Here is a 13,742-nt window from a genome sequence, read left to right as displayed (position 1 = left end):
TTTTACAATGAACTCCAAGGGACTATATTGAGTATTACTTGAAATAAGTGAATTAAATTGAGGCTTGGAAAACTGTGTTTCTGCAGAATATTCCAGTCTTTAATAGAATGACCTGTTCGTGATTTTTTAAAATATTGCAGCAAATACAAAATGACATGGCTTACTAATGGTTCTGAATATAACCAATCAAATCATTGCCCCTCCAACTAGCCACATGACCACGTTGCTGATGATGGCTAAAGCATGGTGTCACCATGCACTGCACGTCGGGTCTCAATACTGCACATGCATTAGCTCAACCCTGATCCCAGCACTTGGAGACAGGCACTGCTATTGTCCCTGTGCCACAGCAAAGACACTGAGGCACAGAGGATGAACGATTTGCCTCAAGTTACCCTCAGACCCAGGATTGAGCACAGCTGCCCACCACACCATTCCCCTGATCATCAAATTCCCCTGTCATCAAATCTCTCTCATCCTCCAGTCACGGATCTATGAAATGAGAGTTAGGCTAGAACTGTATAAGCCATTCCAGCCCAAATAGTCCAAAGAGTCAAATAGCTCAAAGAGTCCAAACTCTTCTACTGGCATAAAGAAAAACCTCTCCACTGGCAAGATGTTCTCCCGGAGTCCGTAAGTGGATGAGACTTTACTACATGATTGTAGTAATTTACATTTATTTTTCTCTATGTGCCACGGACAATGTTAAGCACTTTACACAAATTCTCTCACTGTAAACCACTTAATATGGGGGCGAAAAAATCAGTTACCTTTAGGAAGTAAAATTCCTCACTCAGAGAAAATCAATGTTAACAGTTTGCTAAGAATTATTCCAGCCTTTTTATGCATACATACATAACTATTACTTATGAAACTCGGGTCACACTATACATACCATTTTGTAACTTGCCCTTTTTCAAGTAACAAAGTAAAAATATTTGTTCAAGTTCACAAACGGTAATTGAAAAAGTATCATTTTTTTAATGGCTATACTTGGTTCCATCTCTGGATGATTTTGCAGGGTTTCTTTAACTGATTTTTAAAAATTCCGAACCTATTCATTTTGAATGAATTCAGGCTTACAATTTCAGACTTACAAAAAATTTGCATAAAAAAGCAAGGAATTTCCACATGCTTTTCTCTCAGCTTCTCCATATGTATTATCAATTATCAAAACCATAATATAATTATCAAAACTGGGAAATTAACACTGATTCAATGCTATTGACTAATCTACAGACCTTATTCGAATTTCATCAATTGACCTGTTAATGTCCTATTTCCAGACTAGGATCCAATCCAGGACTACATATTGTATTTTGTTGTCATGTCCCCTTTAATCTGGGTAGTTCTTTAGCATTTGTCTTTTATAACCTTAACGCTTTCTGAAAACACTGGCCAGTTATTTTGTAGAGTGTCCCTTGATTTGGATTTGTACGGCATTTCCTCATGACCAAATTCAGGTTATGCGTTTTTGGCAAGAAGGGATGTATCCTCCCCAGTGCAGGGTATCAGGGGGCACATGAGGTCAGAACATCTCATTACTGGTGATGCACACTGATCATTTGGTTAAGGTAGTGACAGCCAGGCTTCCTGACTGGAAAGTTACTGCTTTTCCCTTTGTAATTAAAAAGTATCTTGTGGAGGGATATTTTGAGACTATGTAAATATCCACTCCCCACCCTAGCCCCCACAACACTTTCATCTACTCATTTTAGCATCTATGATAACTCATGCCTGAAACAATATTACTGTGGCATTTGCCAAATGGTGACTTTCTATTTCTATCATGTCTATATTTATTAGAATTCTACATAAAGAAGAATTCTACCTTCTCCCTCATTTATGTATTCAATAATTTATTTATATCAGTTTGAACTCATGGATATTCTGTTTTAGTTTACAGACTGTAATGCAACACTATTATTATTTGTCACTCAAGTATCAGGCAGGCTACATACACTGCTAATTCTGCATATCCAAACTGAGAAAAACAGTCATCGATTAGCTTTTGCCTGTTTTTTTGCACTCACTTCACTTTCTATTTCTGGTCTTACCACCTCCTCTCAGCTGAGATAACGAGGGCTGTATCTGTAGGATCCTGGGCTGGCATCTGAGATGAAGCCTCCGCCCACGGATCACAGCAGTTAACTGGCCTCCTAGGGGCTCAACCCAGGCACTAAATTAACACGTTTCACAACTAAAGATAAATTCCACATAATCTCAAAAAATGAGGCAGCCCAATTTGTCCTCGTATTAATATTTCAGCTAAACGGGTGCTTATTTTCATATTTACTGTTCATGAGAAACCACTGTTTTAAATATGAAGTTCAGCCTTCTTGGTCAAAAGTAAACACCATGTGGGAACTTAGAAGGCTAAAATTGAATGCTTTATATACAACACAGACTCGAGCATCAAGGGACGGCTGCAAAACCAAATCCCCGTTATTGAGCCATCATTCTGTAAAAGGTCCCATGTTAGGCACCGTGGAAGACACGGATGCATGGTCCCCATACAGCACAGGAGCCAGTAATTAACCTTCGCTGTAAGTCTTCACACAGAGTAAGGAGCTTGGTCTCTGCAGCCAAACAGAACTGAGGTAGAAATCTAGTTCCACCATTACTTGTTGCATGGCCTTGGTTATGTAACTTTCCTAAGCCTGTTTTTCTTTGTAAAATATGGATAACAGTAATACCTAAACACGGTGGGGGAGAGAGCAGTTAAAGATTCAAGAAGGGAACACATGCAAAGCATCATGCCTGACACACAGCGAGCATTTTACAAAGTTTCCCTGTTACACTCACTATGACAATTGTGAAGTGTATTTATTCAACTCTAGGAACAGTCTTTAGATACAACACATTTATGTAATAAATAAATTAAAAGGAGGTGAAAAAAATACTCAGTGTAAACAGATTCTTTTAGTCCTAATATTTCTGTTAGGGTTCAGTTTGCTGGTTGCTTATGCACTATAAGCAATGACAGAAAAACACATTTGATACACACCTGTATTTTTGACTTCATTGCTTGAAGGGACTGGACCACAGGGATGCAATAGGCAAGAGTTTTACCTTTCAAAAAAAGCAGCAGCAGTTAAAATTACACATCCTACAGATGTAAGAAAAGCAAAGGATGTAAAGGGAACAGGCTCTGCTATCTTCCAGTAGTACTAAATTCTGGGGAAAGGAAAACTGCCCATTATACATCCAAGAGAAGTGAAAAGGGGCTTCCCTGTCTGCCACAAATCCCAATTTTGCTTTGTAAAATGAGTACTTCTAAAAAACTAGAAGCTTCAGTTCCTTTATTCATCTGACAAGAGATAACGATATGTCTCCCAAATTACACAGAAGCTCAACTTGATGGCTGTCTGCAGGAGCCAGAAAATTCCTCCTTTGAAGTCCTCCCTACCCTCTCAGATGAACTTCAGTGGTCAATTACATCTCCTCTACAGTGCTGACGTGATTGGGAACCAGTCTGTATTCTAGAGCTAATCTCTAACGATGGAGAAACCAACAGATGGCAAAAACTTTGGGTATCCAGCCTTCTGAATGGTGGCCGAGCTGGTGGGAGTAAAGGATAGCTGAACGCCCACTGAGGGCACACAGGGTCAAAACAGCAAGTCCAGACTGACCTGGAACATGGCAGGAACAGTGTTCTGTCCTCGAGCACAACTGGCATCTGATCAGTGTATGCTCAGGCCAGAAATCACTCTGTGTTTAATACCAGAAGAAAACATTCATTCTCCACTAGAGTGAGAATGGGCTACTGTGGCCACAGAGTGCGGGACTTGGTAAAGCCCTGAAGTAGGCTCTGAGGAAATTGTAGCTGAACCTCACTACTTCCTAATCATTCCTCATCGTGGCACCATCAACTGTCCCCTTCCTTTCATTATGTGAACACATTTGGGGCTCTAATCAAAAGCAAGCATGGCCTCCCTCCCACAAACGAAACAAAATTGCCACCACCACCAACCCAGACACCTCATGGCAAAACCTACTGCATGACCATGCGCCTGAGCAGAGGAAAAAGGGCAGAGATGAAATGAGACTAACCTGAGCCCGTCTGGGATCTCACGAGAGCATCTCTGCCTTCCAGCAACACAGGAATACTTTGCTTCTGAACACTGGGCCACCCGAAAAAAAGAACACGCTTTATCTATATCATCCAGTTAAAGGCAGAGACGCAGGATACATAAAAGGCAACTGCCCACACTTGGATTCATCTAGCAACTGCCACCTTAGAAGCTATGAAAGCATTCAAATAAAGGTGTGAAGAAACTTTTGATGATTATAAAGATCAAACCCTAGTTACATTTCTGGAACTTAGCCTGAAAATGGTGAGGCAAACCAGAGACTGGCCATTCTATTAACCTAATTCTTCTAAAAATGGAACAGGCAGCCGCGTGCGGTGGCTCACGCCTGTGATCCCTGCACTTTGAGAGGCCGAGGTGGGTGGATCACCTGTGGTCAGGAGTTTGACTAGCCTGGCCAACATGATGAAACCGCATCTCTACTAAAAATACAAAAAATTAGCTGGGAGTGGTGGCACGTGCTTGTAATCCCAGCTACTCAGGAGGCTGAGGCAGGAGAATTGCTTGAACCTGGGAGGCAGAGGTTGTAGTTAGCCCAGATCGCGCCACTGCACTCCAGCCTGGGCAACAAGAGTAAAACTCCGTCTCAAAAAAACAAAAAACAAAAAAAGGAACAGGCATGACAACAAATCAGAGTTACCACAAAGTGTACCACACACTCTCCTGCCTTCACTAACAGGAATATGACACACAATGAAACATAATGGAAAGGTTTCCATGCAGGATAGCAGGAGGAAGCTCGCTAACTATTCAGAGAGCCAGCAGCTGCTATCCATTCTCCAGGAGAAGGTTATGGACATGCCGAAATGTGTGTCTACACATGTATTTTAAAACAAGAAACAGAAGAGACACAAAAATCACTTAAATTTGGTTGATGAAATAAACAAAAAACTTGTCGGGAGGTCCCTTAATTTAGTCTTTAATATTCTTATTAATTTTTACTAGTAAAAGCAAAAAATCATTATGAAAATGCACAGAAGCACAAATACTCAAAACAAGGAAGCTCATCTCCTCGCACCTATTTCACTTCTTTATTTTCCAGGAGTCATTCCCTTAACAAACATTGAAAACATTTTTTCAGTATCCCACTCTCTCCAACTGAATGTTTACTCTTGTCTTTTTGGTTGACTCTAATTCTTACTACTAAGGAACGGCATGGTCACATTCTCTATTTTGGCCAAATTCTTTTCAGGGAAGCACAGAAAACAGCGGCGCTCACGCAGCCCACCTTCTGGATGAGACGTCTCTCGCAGTTTAGAGCCAAGGGCAGAACTAGATGGAAAGCCAGTCTTTCCATTTAACAGGTGGAGAGAATGAGTAGCTGAGTGAGATGACAACCCTTTACGGTCGATAACCTGGCACTGTTTTCTAACGCCAAGCCACAAATTTGCTCTGCCTTGCACAGACAGGTTTCATCTGGTTATACCCAAGTAACGCCTAAGAAATCAAGAGGAGCCTGAAGTTCTTACCTGGTCATACTAGACATTTTTAAGACCGTATTTATTGTGGAAATCTAAAAGAGAAGATGAAAAAGCTTTAATTAATATTTTGATACAAAATATTTAATGGATGTTACACAAAAAAGGAGAAATTATTGAGAGGACATTGACTACTAAGATCAAATGAAGTTCTTCCACCCAGGTGGTGCTTTCTACTCGGGGCGATTCTGTCACCTGCCCTAACTCACTGGGGACACAAAGGGCAAAGTTTGGAAAAATTTTTGCTTGCTATACCAAGGGGAGGGGGGCACTGCTGGCATCTAGTGGGTAGAGGCCTGGGATGCTGCTGAACATCCTACAATGCACAGGAAGTCCCCAAAACTAAGACTGACCTAGTCCAAAATGTCCACAGCACCAAGGCTGAGAAACTCTGTTTTACCCTGCAGGTGAGAAAACAAGCTTAGGTAACCCACCCTACAGAAGGGGTAGGTAAGCTGTAACCATAAGTGCAGAGGAAACCAAGCCTGCCTAAAAGTTAATATATTTTTTTCTTCTTACTCATGAGTCTGGAGAACTTTTTTTTCCTTTAAAGTGTCCATTTGTTTGTGGAACACACACTAAAATACTCTTCTTCCCTCACTTCTCTAAAACTGTGGATGTCCTTTAACAGCAAGATGCCAGCACAGTTCCCTCTCCTATGGTCACTGTGACATCTGCCACCACAAATGGCTTCACCACTACAGCTCTCCAGTAAATAGGGAGCTGTTTGAAGTTTAGCAAGTGATGTCCCGACCCTAAATCACGTTAGTCGAGGAAAGTCTTCAGTACTTAAAAAACAACACACAAAAACACACAAAACACAGGGTATGGGGGAAGGTGGGGGCCAGAAAACAGTGAACAGTAACCTAAGCACCCCTGAACTGTCCTAGAAGAGTATCATATCAATCTGAGTTCATTCAGGTAACTTAGAGCAGAAACAAACACTCTCCGATTTCTCTTCCTAGAACTGCCGTTGCACAGACCTTCTGAACGGACAAACACACCAAAAACAACTGACCCAGAAAACACTGAGAGGTACTTACTAAATGTGGGTGGAGGCCCAGCTCATGAAAAGCAGCTGAAGTAAACACTTTTTCTTGCACCTGCTTTACCACAGGTCTGCAAATGATGAACAAAAACCCAGGCATCAGTGCCAGTATTAACAAAGAAGAGGCAGAACACGTTCTTTCTTCTTCCTGAAGGGCATCTGCCGCTGGACATACCTGTGGAGTTCCGGAATGTCCGGGTTGTTTTTAAACAGTGATGAAGTCTTAATGCACGGTCTCTCCTCCTGGTTTCTATCACTTGGGCTAACCGAATGCTTCTTTGGAGAAAACGTTTTTTGTGTGTTCCCCTTAAAAGTCCTCTGAGTTTCTTTAACACTAGTTTTCTTGGCTGGCAGAAATGAAGTTTCGTTCCTCCGTTTCGCTGGGGGAGCCTCACTGGACGCTTGGTGTTTTCTTTTCGTAGCCTTTGCTTGCTGCGTTGTTCCCAGAAGGAAAGATCAACAAGAGATGCATTAGTCCATGAAGACAGAGCTCGCAGTGAAGCCTGACTGCCCACAGAATTGCATCTCTCCCCGCAGAGATCATTATGCCCCATATGTCAAGCAACAGTTTAGGGTTTGCAATCAGACTCTTTGACTCAGCTTCTTCCAAAAGGTAAAGAAAACAAAAAAGAAAACAGTCTCAGCTCACTCATCTACCAGACCTCACCATCCATCTTAACTGTTAAATCAATCAAGATAAGGTAAGGATGAAACAGCAGCATTTTTCCAGTGGAATGTTAACTAATGGAGTCCGCTTTAAGGGAAGCAAGAATTCACCTTGTGCAGGGTGTGTCAATCCATATTCCTAGGAACCCAGTCACCCAAGGAGAAAAGAGGGGCAGGGGGAAAATGAATTTTTTCTCTCCACTAACAAAGCACACTGGAGATCGCACAGGAGAGAGGGGTGAGGGGGAACGCGCATCCCAGCCCGTGCCCAGGAAGCGGAAACCTTCATTACCATTCTACCCTAGTGCCTGGATCTCTGTCATTCTCTCCTCTCAAGCTGCTCCTCCAGATTCAGATGGCCTGGAGAAAATTTCTACGCCCTGTTCCCATTCCAAATGAGAATGCTGCTCCATCCATCACCTCTACCACAATGACTTCCTACCTCCCTTGCCTTTTGAGTCTCTGAGTCCCCGAGTCCCTGCCTGATTGCCGATTACAGGCTACACAGCCCCAGGGATCTCTTGCCTGTTGCTTATTTCCATTATACGAATGTGGTTCAATGCATGATGTCCAAACTTCCCGTAGGAGAAGAAGCATCCAATTCCTCTATTTTATTTGGCTTTCTTCTCTGATTTACAAATGAATATAAAAGCATCCCTTGAGTAGCCAGTGCTTGTTATTCTGGAGTTTGGGGTTCTCTCAGAATACGTTATTTTCCTCTTTGCTTGAAATAATGACTTGGTTTTACGTGTCGGCTTTCTTTAGCCATGACCGTCAGCTTCAGACTAACCTACCAATAACAACAGTTCTTTGTTCCAGAAGGATTCCTTTACTTAAGTAATTAAATAAATACAACTTCAAATATCTAATATTAATAAAGTAAAAACAGACATAGTCCATCTTACAAATTTATTTTTTTACAAAGTCTCAAGTTCATGAATTTTCAGATTAAAGAAAGAGATGAAATCAAGTTTCAGGTTTGTTGAATCATCTGCAAGACAGCATGAAATGTGCAGACTTCACCTGATTTACAGACCCAGGACTCCTGGAGCACAAAAACTCTTAAAAGGCCACTCCCGCCACGCATGGAATTCCTGACAGTCCCTGGCACGTGGACTGGCAGCCTCTCCCCGCACACCTCCTGCAGCCCATGAGGCAGCCTATTCTGTTCATGACCAATTCTAGGAATCAGGAAGCTGTCTCTGACATTTATGCAAGATCCGCACCCTTGAACATCTACCTAATACTTTCTGCAGCAACACAGAACAAGCTTACTTCCTCTTAACACATAACATTCCTTCGTATATCACATAACTCTCTTTTCTTTCTTCTTTGGACTCAATATTTCAAGCAGGACACAACTTTAGATCCTTTATCGTCTTGGGCACCCTTTATTCCTATGTCAACATCTCTCTAAAAGCAAGTACTGAGAGTTAAACACAATAGGTTTTCCATTGCTCTTAGGCTAAACTAAAAAGTCTGTAATACTGCCAGGTGCCATAGCTCATGCCTGTAATCCCAGCACTTTGTGAGGCTGAGGTGAGCTGATTGCTTGAAGCCAGGAGTTCAAGACCAGCCTGGGCAACATGCTGAAACCCTGTCTCTACAAAAAAAATACAAAAATTAGCTGGTGCATGTCTGTAGTCCCACCTACCCGGGAGGCTAAGTTGGGGGGATCACCTGATCCCGGGAGGTCAAGGCTGGACTGAGCCATGATGCCACTGCTCTCCAGCCTGGGCGACAAGAGTAAAAAAAAAAAAGCCTGTAACATGATCAATAAAGCCCTCTAGAATCTCACCTCTGGCCACCTCACCAGCTTCAGCTTTACTCTCTGTCACTCGGGTCTTCCTCCAGTTCCTAGAATGTGCTGTGCTCCTTCCTCCTCCTCCTCCTCCTCCTCTGCACATGCTACTCCCACACCCAGGACTCCACTCTGCCCTCTGGCTGGCCACCCCATACTCATCCTTCAGATGTAGGCTGACCAAGTCCTTCCTCAGAAGGGCCTTTCCTGACCTCTCTTCACCTAGTCAAGCCAAGGTACCCTGTTCTTGGCTCTCCTGGCACCCTTATTCTCCTCCACAGCATTTGGCAAAATAATAAGCATAGCATGGAACTCATTGTTTTATGTCTGTCTTTCCCATAGATTGTAAGATCCACAGGAAAGGGACCAGTTTGTCCTACATAGCACTGTGTCCCCTGTACAGGCGCCCGTCTGGCAGAGTAAGCACTCAACAAATACTTGTAAGATGAATGAATAACACACAATGGAATTATCCTTTCCACGAGCTGGATAAGATTCTACTTGTTAGCTTTTCTCCCCCAGCATCCAAAACACATTGATTCAGCAGTTGTCAAGAAGCTTGGTTCTGAAGACACAAAGTAGAAAGATTCGCTAAGCCCTTGAGGAAGTCATATAGCAGCAGAGTACAAAGGCAGAAAGAGTATAAAGACAAAAGTATAAAGGCATAAATCCAGTCTCTACACTGGTGCTACAGAAGAGATACATACAAAAGGCCACGAGAGCACCAAGGAAAGCTGGACTAACACGGCCTGCGGCAAAGAAGAGGGAGGCAAGAAAACCAAGAATGCTTTGTGAGGTGGCATCTGAGCAGACAGGGAGCAAGGACATATCTGGATCTACTAAAAATTAGTTGTGCAACATGAAGCAAGTCACTTCCGTCTGAGTCTCCGCTGCCGCACCTGTAAAATGAGGGGATTTTGGCAGATGACCTCTAGGACCCATCCAGCCCTGAGAGTCTAAGATGCCATGCCTTTGATATTAATAAACATACTGACTAGTTACTGTATGCCAAGGAGTATGCTAAGTACTCACATGTATTCTCTCATTTGTCAACACAGGTACTGTTACCATCTCATTTTAAGATGCGAACATGGAGGCAGAGATGTGAGGTAATTTGTCCCAGAATCACTGAAGGAACCAGGCTTTCCCCAGGCATCATGATTCTACATTCTAGCGTCCTCACGACAATACTATAATCAAGGTCTTTTATTAACTATATCCTCTTTGCTTTAGAAAACATCATGTGTAGTGATTCCTATTTTGAGTTGTTCTCTAGAACAGGACATACACCGAAACGGCAACAAGCACTGAGTATGGCAATTATGGGTGGGTTTATAAAAATCTTTTTTCCTAATTTTCTGTAATAAATTTGTATTAATAATCAGTCTTTTTTTTTTTTGAGATGGAGTCTCACTCTGTCACCCCAGCTGGAGTGCAGTGATCTCTGCTCATTACAACCTCCCCTGGCTCCCAGGTTCAAGAGATTCTCGTGCCTCAGCCTTCCGAGTGGCTGGGATCACAGGTGCCCATCACCACATCCGGCTAATTTTTTTTTCTGTATTTTTAGTAGAGAGGGGGTTTCTACCGGCCAGGCTGGTCTCCAACTCCTGACCTCAAGTGATCTGCCTGCCTCGGCCTCCCAAAGTGCTGGGATTACAGGTGTGAGCCACCTTGCCCAGTCCAGGAAGTATTTTTAGAGAGAAAATTTCCGCATAGTGTTAGATATAGCATAATTTAAGCTGTCAGTCTTTCTAAATCCAGTATATTAGCTACGCATCTCAAGCGGTGGCTCATGACTGTAATCCCAGCACTTTGGGAGGCCGAGGCGGGCGAATCACAAGGTCAGAAGATGGAGACCATCCTGGCTAACACGGTGAAACCCCGTCTCTACTAAAAATACAAAAAATTAGCTGGGTGTGGTGGCAGGCGACTGCAGTTCCAGCCACTTGGGAGGCTGAGGCAGGAGAATGGTGTGAACTCGGGAGGCGGAGCTTGCAGTGAGCTGAGATTGCACCACTGCACTCCAGCCTGGGCGACAGAAACTCCATCTCAAAAAAAAAAAAAATGTAGATCTAGACAAGGCCACTGCAGACACCTGTCATCACCGCATTAATTAATCCCCTTTTGATAATCATAAAACTAGGTACCCTACATGTACTTACTCAATGCTTCTTATGTGTTAGTTACCAGGCTCTGCACAGGACACAAGCACCCCACTGACCTCCTGATGTAGCAATCTATTATCCAAAATGGAGCCAAAACTACTTTATATTGTTGGCATTTATTAAGTGCCTCTATGGGCCAGACAATGTATACTCTTTATGTATGTTATCTCAATTAATCCTTACAATAGTCTTCTATGAAGTAGAAATTATTGTTCTCATTTTACAGATAGGAAAAGTGAGAATCAGAAAGATTAAGTAACTTGCTCCAAGGTCACAGAGCTAGTGTGCAGCAAGGGTAGCATCGAATCCCAGGTCTATCCTATTCCAAATCCCACGCTCCCAATGGCTCTTCTATCCTCCCCAGCTCCTTCCCAATGCAGCTACACTTGGCTAGCTGGACTCCTTACTGCCAAGCATCTAAATCCTAAAGTTTGATGATCACTTTATGATTTTACATCAGCCTTTCTGTCCTGTGGTCCTCTTTTCCAGGAGACAAATCAACCATCCTAGAAACCAGTTTTCAGTTCTTGCTTAAGTTAATTTTAGGGCATCTTTCCCCTCTCTAGCAATGGGATTATATCAATGAAACCGATTTTCCTATCTCCCTCCATTGCACGTGGATGAAAATCTGTCCCATTTGGCCGGGCGCGGTGGCTCACGCCTGTAATCCCAGCACTTTGGGAGGCCGAGACAGGTGGATCACGAGGTCAGGAGATCGAGACCATCCTGGCTAACACGGTGAAACCCTGTCTTTACTAAAAATACAAAAAAAAAAAAAATTAGCCGGGCTTGGTGGTGGGCGCCTGTAGTCCCAGCTACCCGGGAGGCTGAGGCAGGAGAATGGCGTGAACCCGGGCGGCAGAGCTTGCAGTGAGCCGAGATCGCCACCGCACTCCAGTCTGGGCGACACAGCGAAACTCCGTCTCAAAAAAAAAGAAAATCTGTCCCATTTTTGAAAGCTCTTCAAAGAAAACTCCTAGTTGGCCAGTCCTCACTCCTGCAACAAACGAACCTTCCTCATGGTGACGAAAAGAGTTAAACTCTAAAATATTTGAAGAGACTTATTGTCAGCCAAGCATGAGTGACCACGGCCTGTGACCCAGCCCTCTGGAGGTCCTGAGAACATGTGCCCAAGGTGGTCGGGGTGCGGCCTGGTTTTACACATTTTAGAAAGGCATCAGACATCAATCAAATACATTTCAGAAATACAGTGGTTTTGTCCAGAAAGGTGGGACAACTCAAAGCGGGGGCTTCCAGGGTATAGGTAAATTTAAACATTTTCTGGTTGACAATTGGTTGAGTTTGTCTAAACACCTGGGATGCATACAAAGAAAATGCTCAGGTGAAGATAAGATTGTGGAGACCAAGGTTCTTTTGAAGTCTTCAGTGGCTGCCCTTAGAGACAACAGACAAGTGTTCCCTATTCAGATCTTTGAAAGGTGGTAGACTCTTAATCTCTTTAGGATTGCGAGGGCCTGGAAGAAAAAGATCTAGCTTTGTTAATAGAGATTCTTTACAGATGGAAATTTCCGCGCCCCCCGCCCTGGCCACAAAGAACAGCTTTGCAGGGCCATTTCAAAATATGGCAAAGAAACATGTTTTGGGGTAATATTTTAACTTTCTTCTTTGTCACATAACATTAGGCCAGAGCCAGACTGGAAAGTAAGTCACGATATATAGGGTTAAATGAAAGCCATCTGATGAGAATTTATGGTGTGTAGCGCATGACTCTTCCCAAACAGGAATGTAGGAAGATTTAAATAAAAAATAAAAAAATAAAAAAAACCCAGAGCTTAGTCCGCACTCAGTCGAGGAAACTGGCTTAGAGAAGTTAAGCCTTGGCCTGGGACTTGCGCCGGAGCGTCAGGTCCTACCTTCCACGGGAAACAGCCTCTAATTCTTTCCTCTACTTTTCCACGCGCAGGAGCCAGCTCCCGCCCCTCCACACCGCTCCACTCCCCCCTTCCAGGCGCATCCCCGCGGGTGGTGTTCCGGTTAGAGACACGTGTTTCGGCGCAACTTGTCCAGAAGCTGCCCCGTGTCTGATTTTCTCCCGCTGAACTCCGTAAATGACTCGAAACCCGACTCCGAGGCACGGCTGCAGCTCGCGGCGCGCCGAGAGCCGGGCCGCGGGTGGGGACGGAGCTGAAGCCAGGTCAGAACTCACTCGACTCGCCTGGGCTGAGGGACGTCTGGAGAACGTCCTGGGGTTGTCCGAGAGCGAACTGTCGGCGGCTGCCATGGCCTGCGTGGGTGACGCGTGGTGCAGCGGCGAGCCGGGTGCGCAGACCTGCTGGGCCCGGGACCCCACGTGGGACGCGCGAGGACCCTGCGCCACCGCCCCTTCCGGGTCCGGAACGGCTCCAGCTGTACGCACCAGCCCCGAGAGGAGCCGGGGACGGCGGCACCGGGCGGGTCGGGGCGAGCCGGGGGCGCGTGCCCCCGCCGGGTGGCAGCCCCGCTCTGCGTCCCTCGCGGCGTGGCAAAATCACA

General features: G+C 44.3%; 2 protein-coding genes across 8 annotated transcripts in view; one reads left to right on the top strand and one right to left on the bottom strand.

Moving 5' to 3' along the window:
- DDX31 (DEAD-box helicase 31) overlaps positions 1 to 13,604 on the bottom strand; it is a 136,556-nt gene extending 122,952 nt beyond the window's left edge. For 2 of the 7 annotated variants that reach the window (XM_050759875.1, XM_050759879.1), the window contains exons 1-6: positions 13,417 to 13,604; positions 6,793 to 7,049; positions 6,613 to 6,688; positions 5,561 to 5,604; positions 4,054 to 4,124; positions 3,008 to 3,072 (exon numbers count right to left, since the gene is read on the bottom strand). In XM_050759875.1, the coding sequence (XP_050615832.1) occupies positions 3,008 to 3,072; positions 4,054 to 4,124; positions 5,561 to 5,604; positions 6,613 to 6,688; positions 6,793 to 7,049; positions 13,417 to 13,491 (588 nt within the window). In that variant the 5' untranslated portion in view covers positions 13,492 to 13,604. Of the gene's footprint in view, positions 1 to 3,007; positions 3,073 to 4,053; positions 4,125 to 5,560; positions 5,605 to 6,612; positions 6,689 to 6,792; positions 7,050 to 8,937; positions 9,017 to 13,416 lie in introns of all 7 variants that reach the window. The other 5 variants (XM_050759873.1, XM_050759880.1, XM_050759877.1 and 2 more) reach the window with 4 other exon arrangements.
- The window catches only part of GTF3C5 (general transcription factor IIIC subunit 5), an 870,547-nt gene that overhangs the window by 458,495 nt on the left and 398,310 nt on the right, over positions 1 to 13,742 (top strand). The window lies entirely within an intron of this gene.

The sequence above is a fragment of the Macaca thibetana genome, chromosome 15 (assembly GCF_024542745.1).
Source record: "Macaca thibetana thibetana isolate TM-01 chromosome 15, ASM2454274v1, whole genome shotgun sequence".
Lineage (NCBI taxonomy): Eukaryota > Metazoa > Chordata > Mammalia > Primates > Cercopithecidae > Macaca > Macaca thibetana.
The sequence above is the reverse complement of the archived record's forward strand: the minus strand, read 5'-3'. Positions and strand labels throughout refer to the sequence as shown.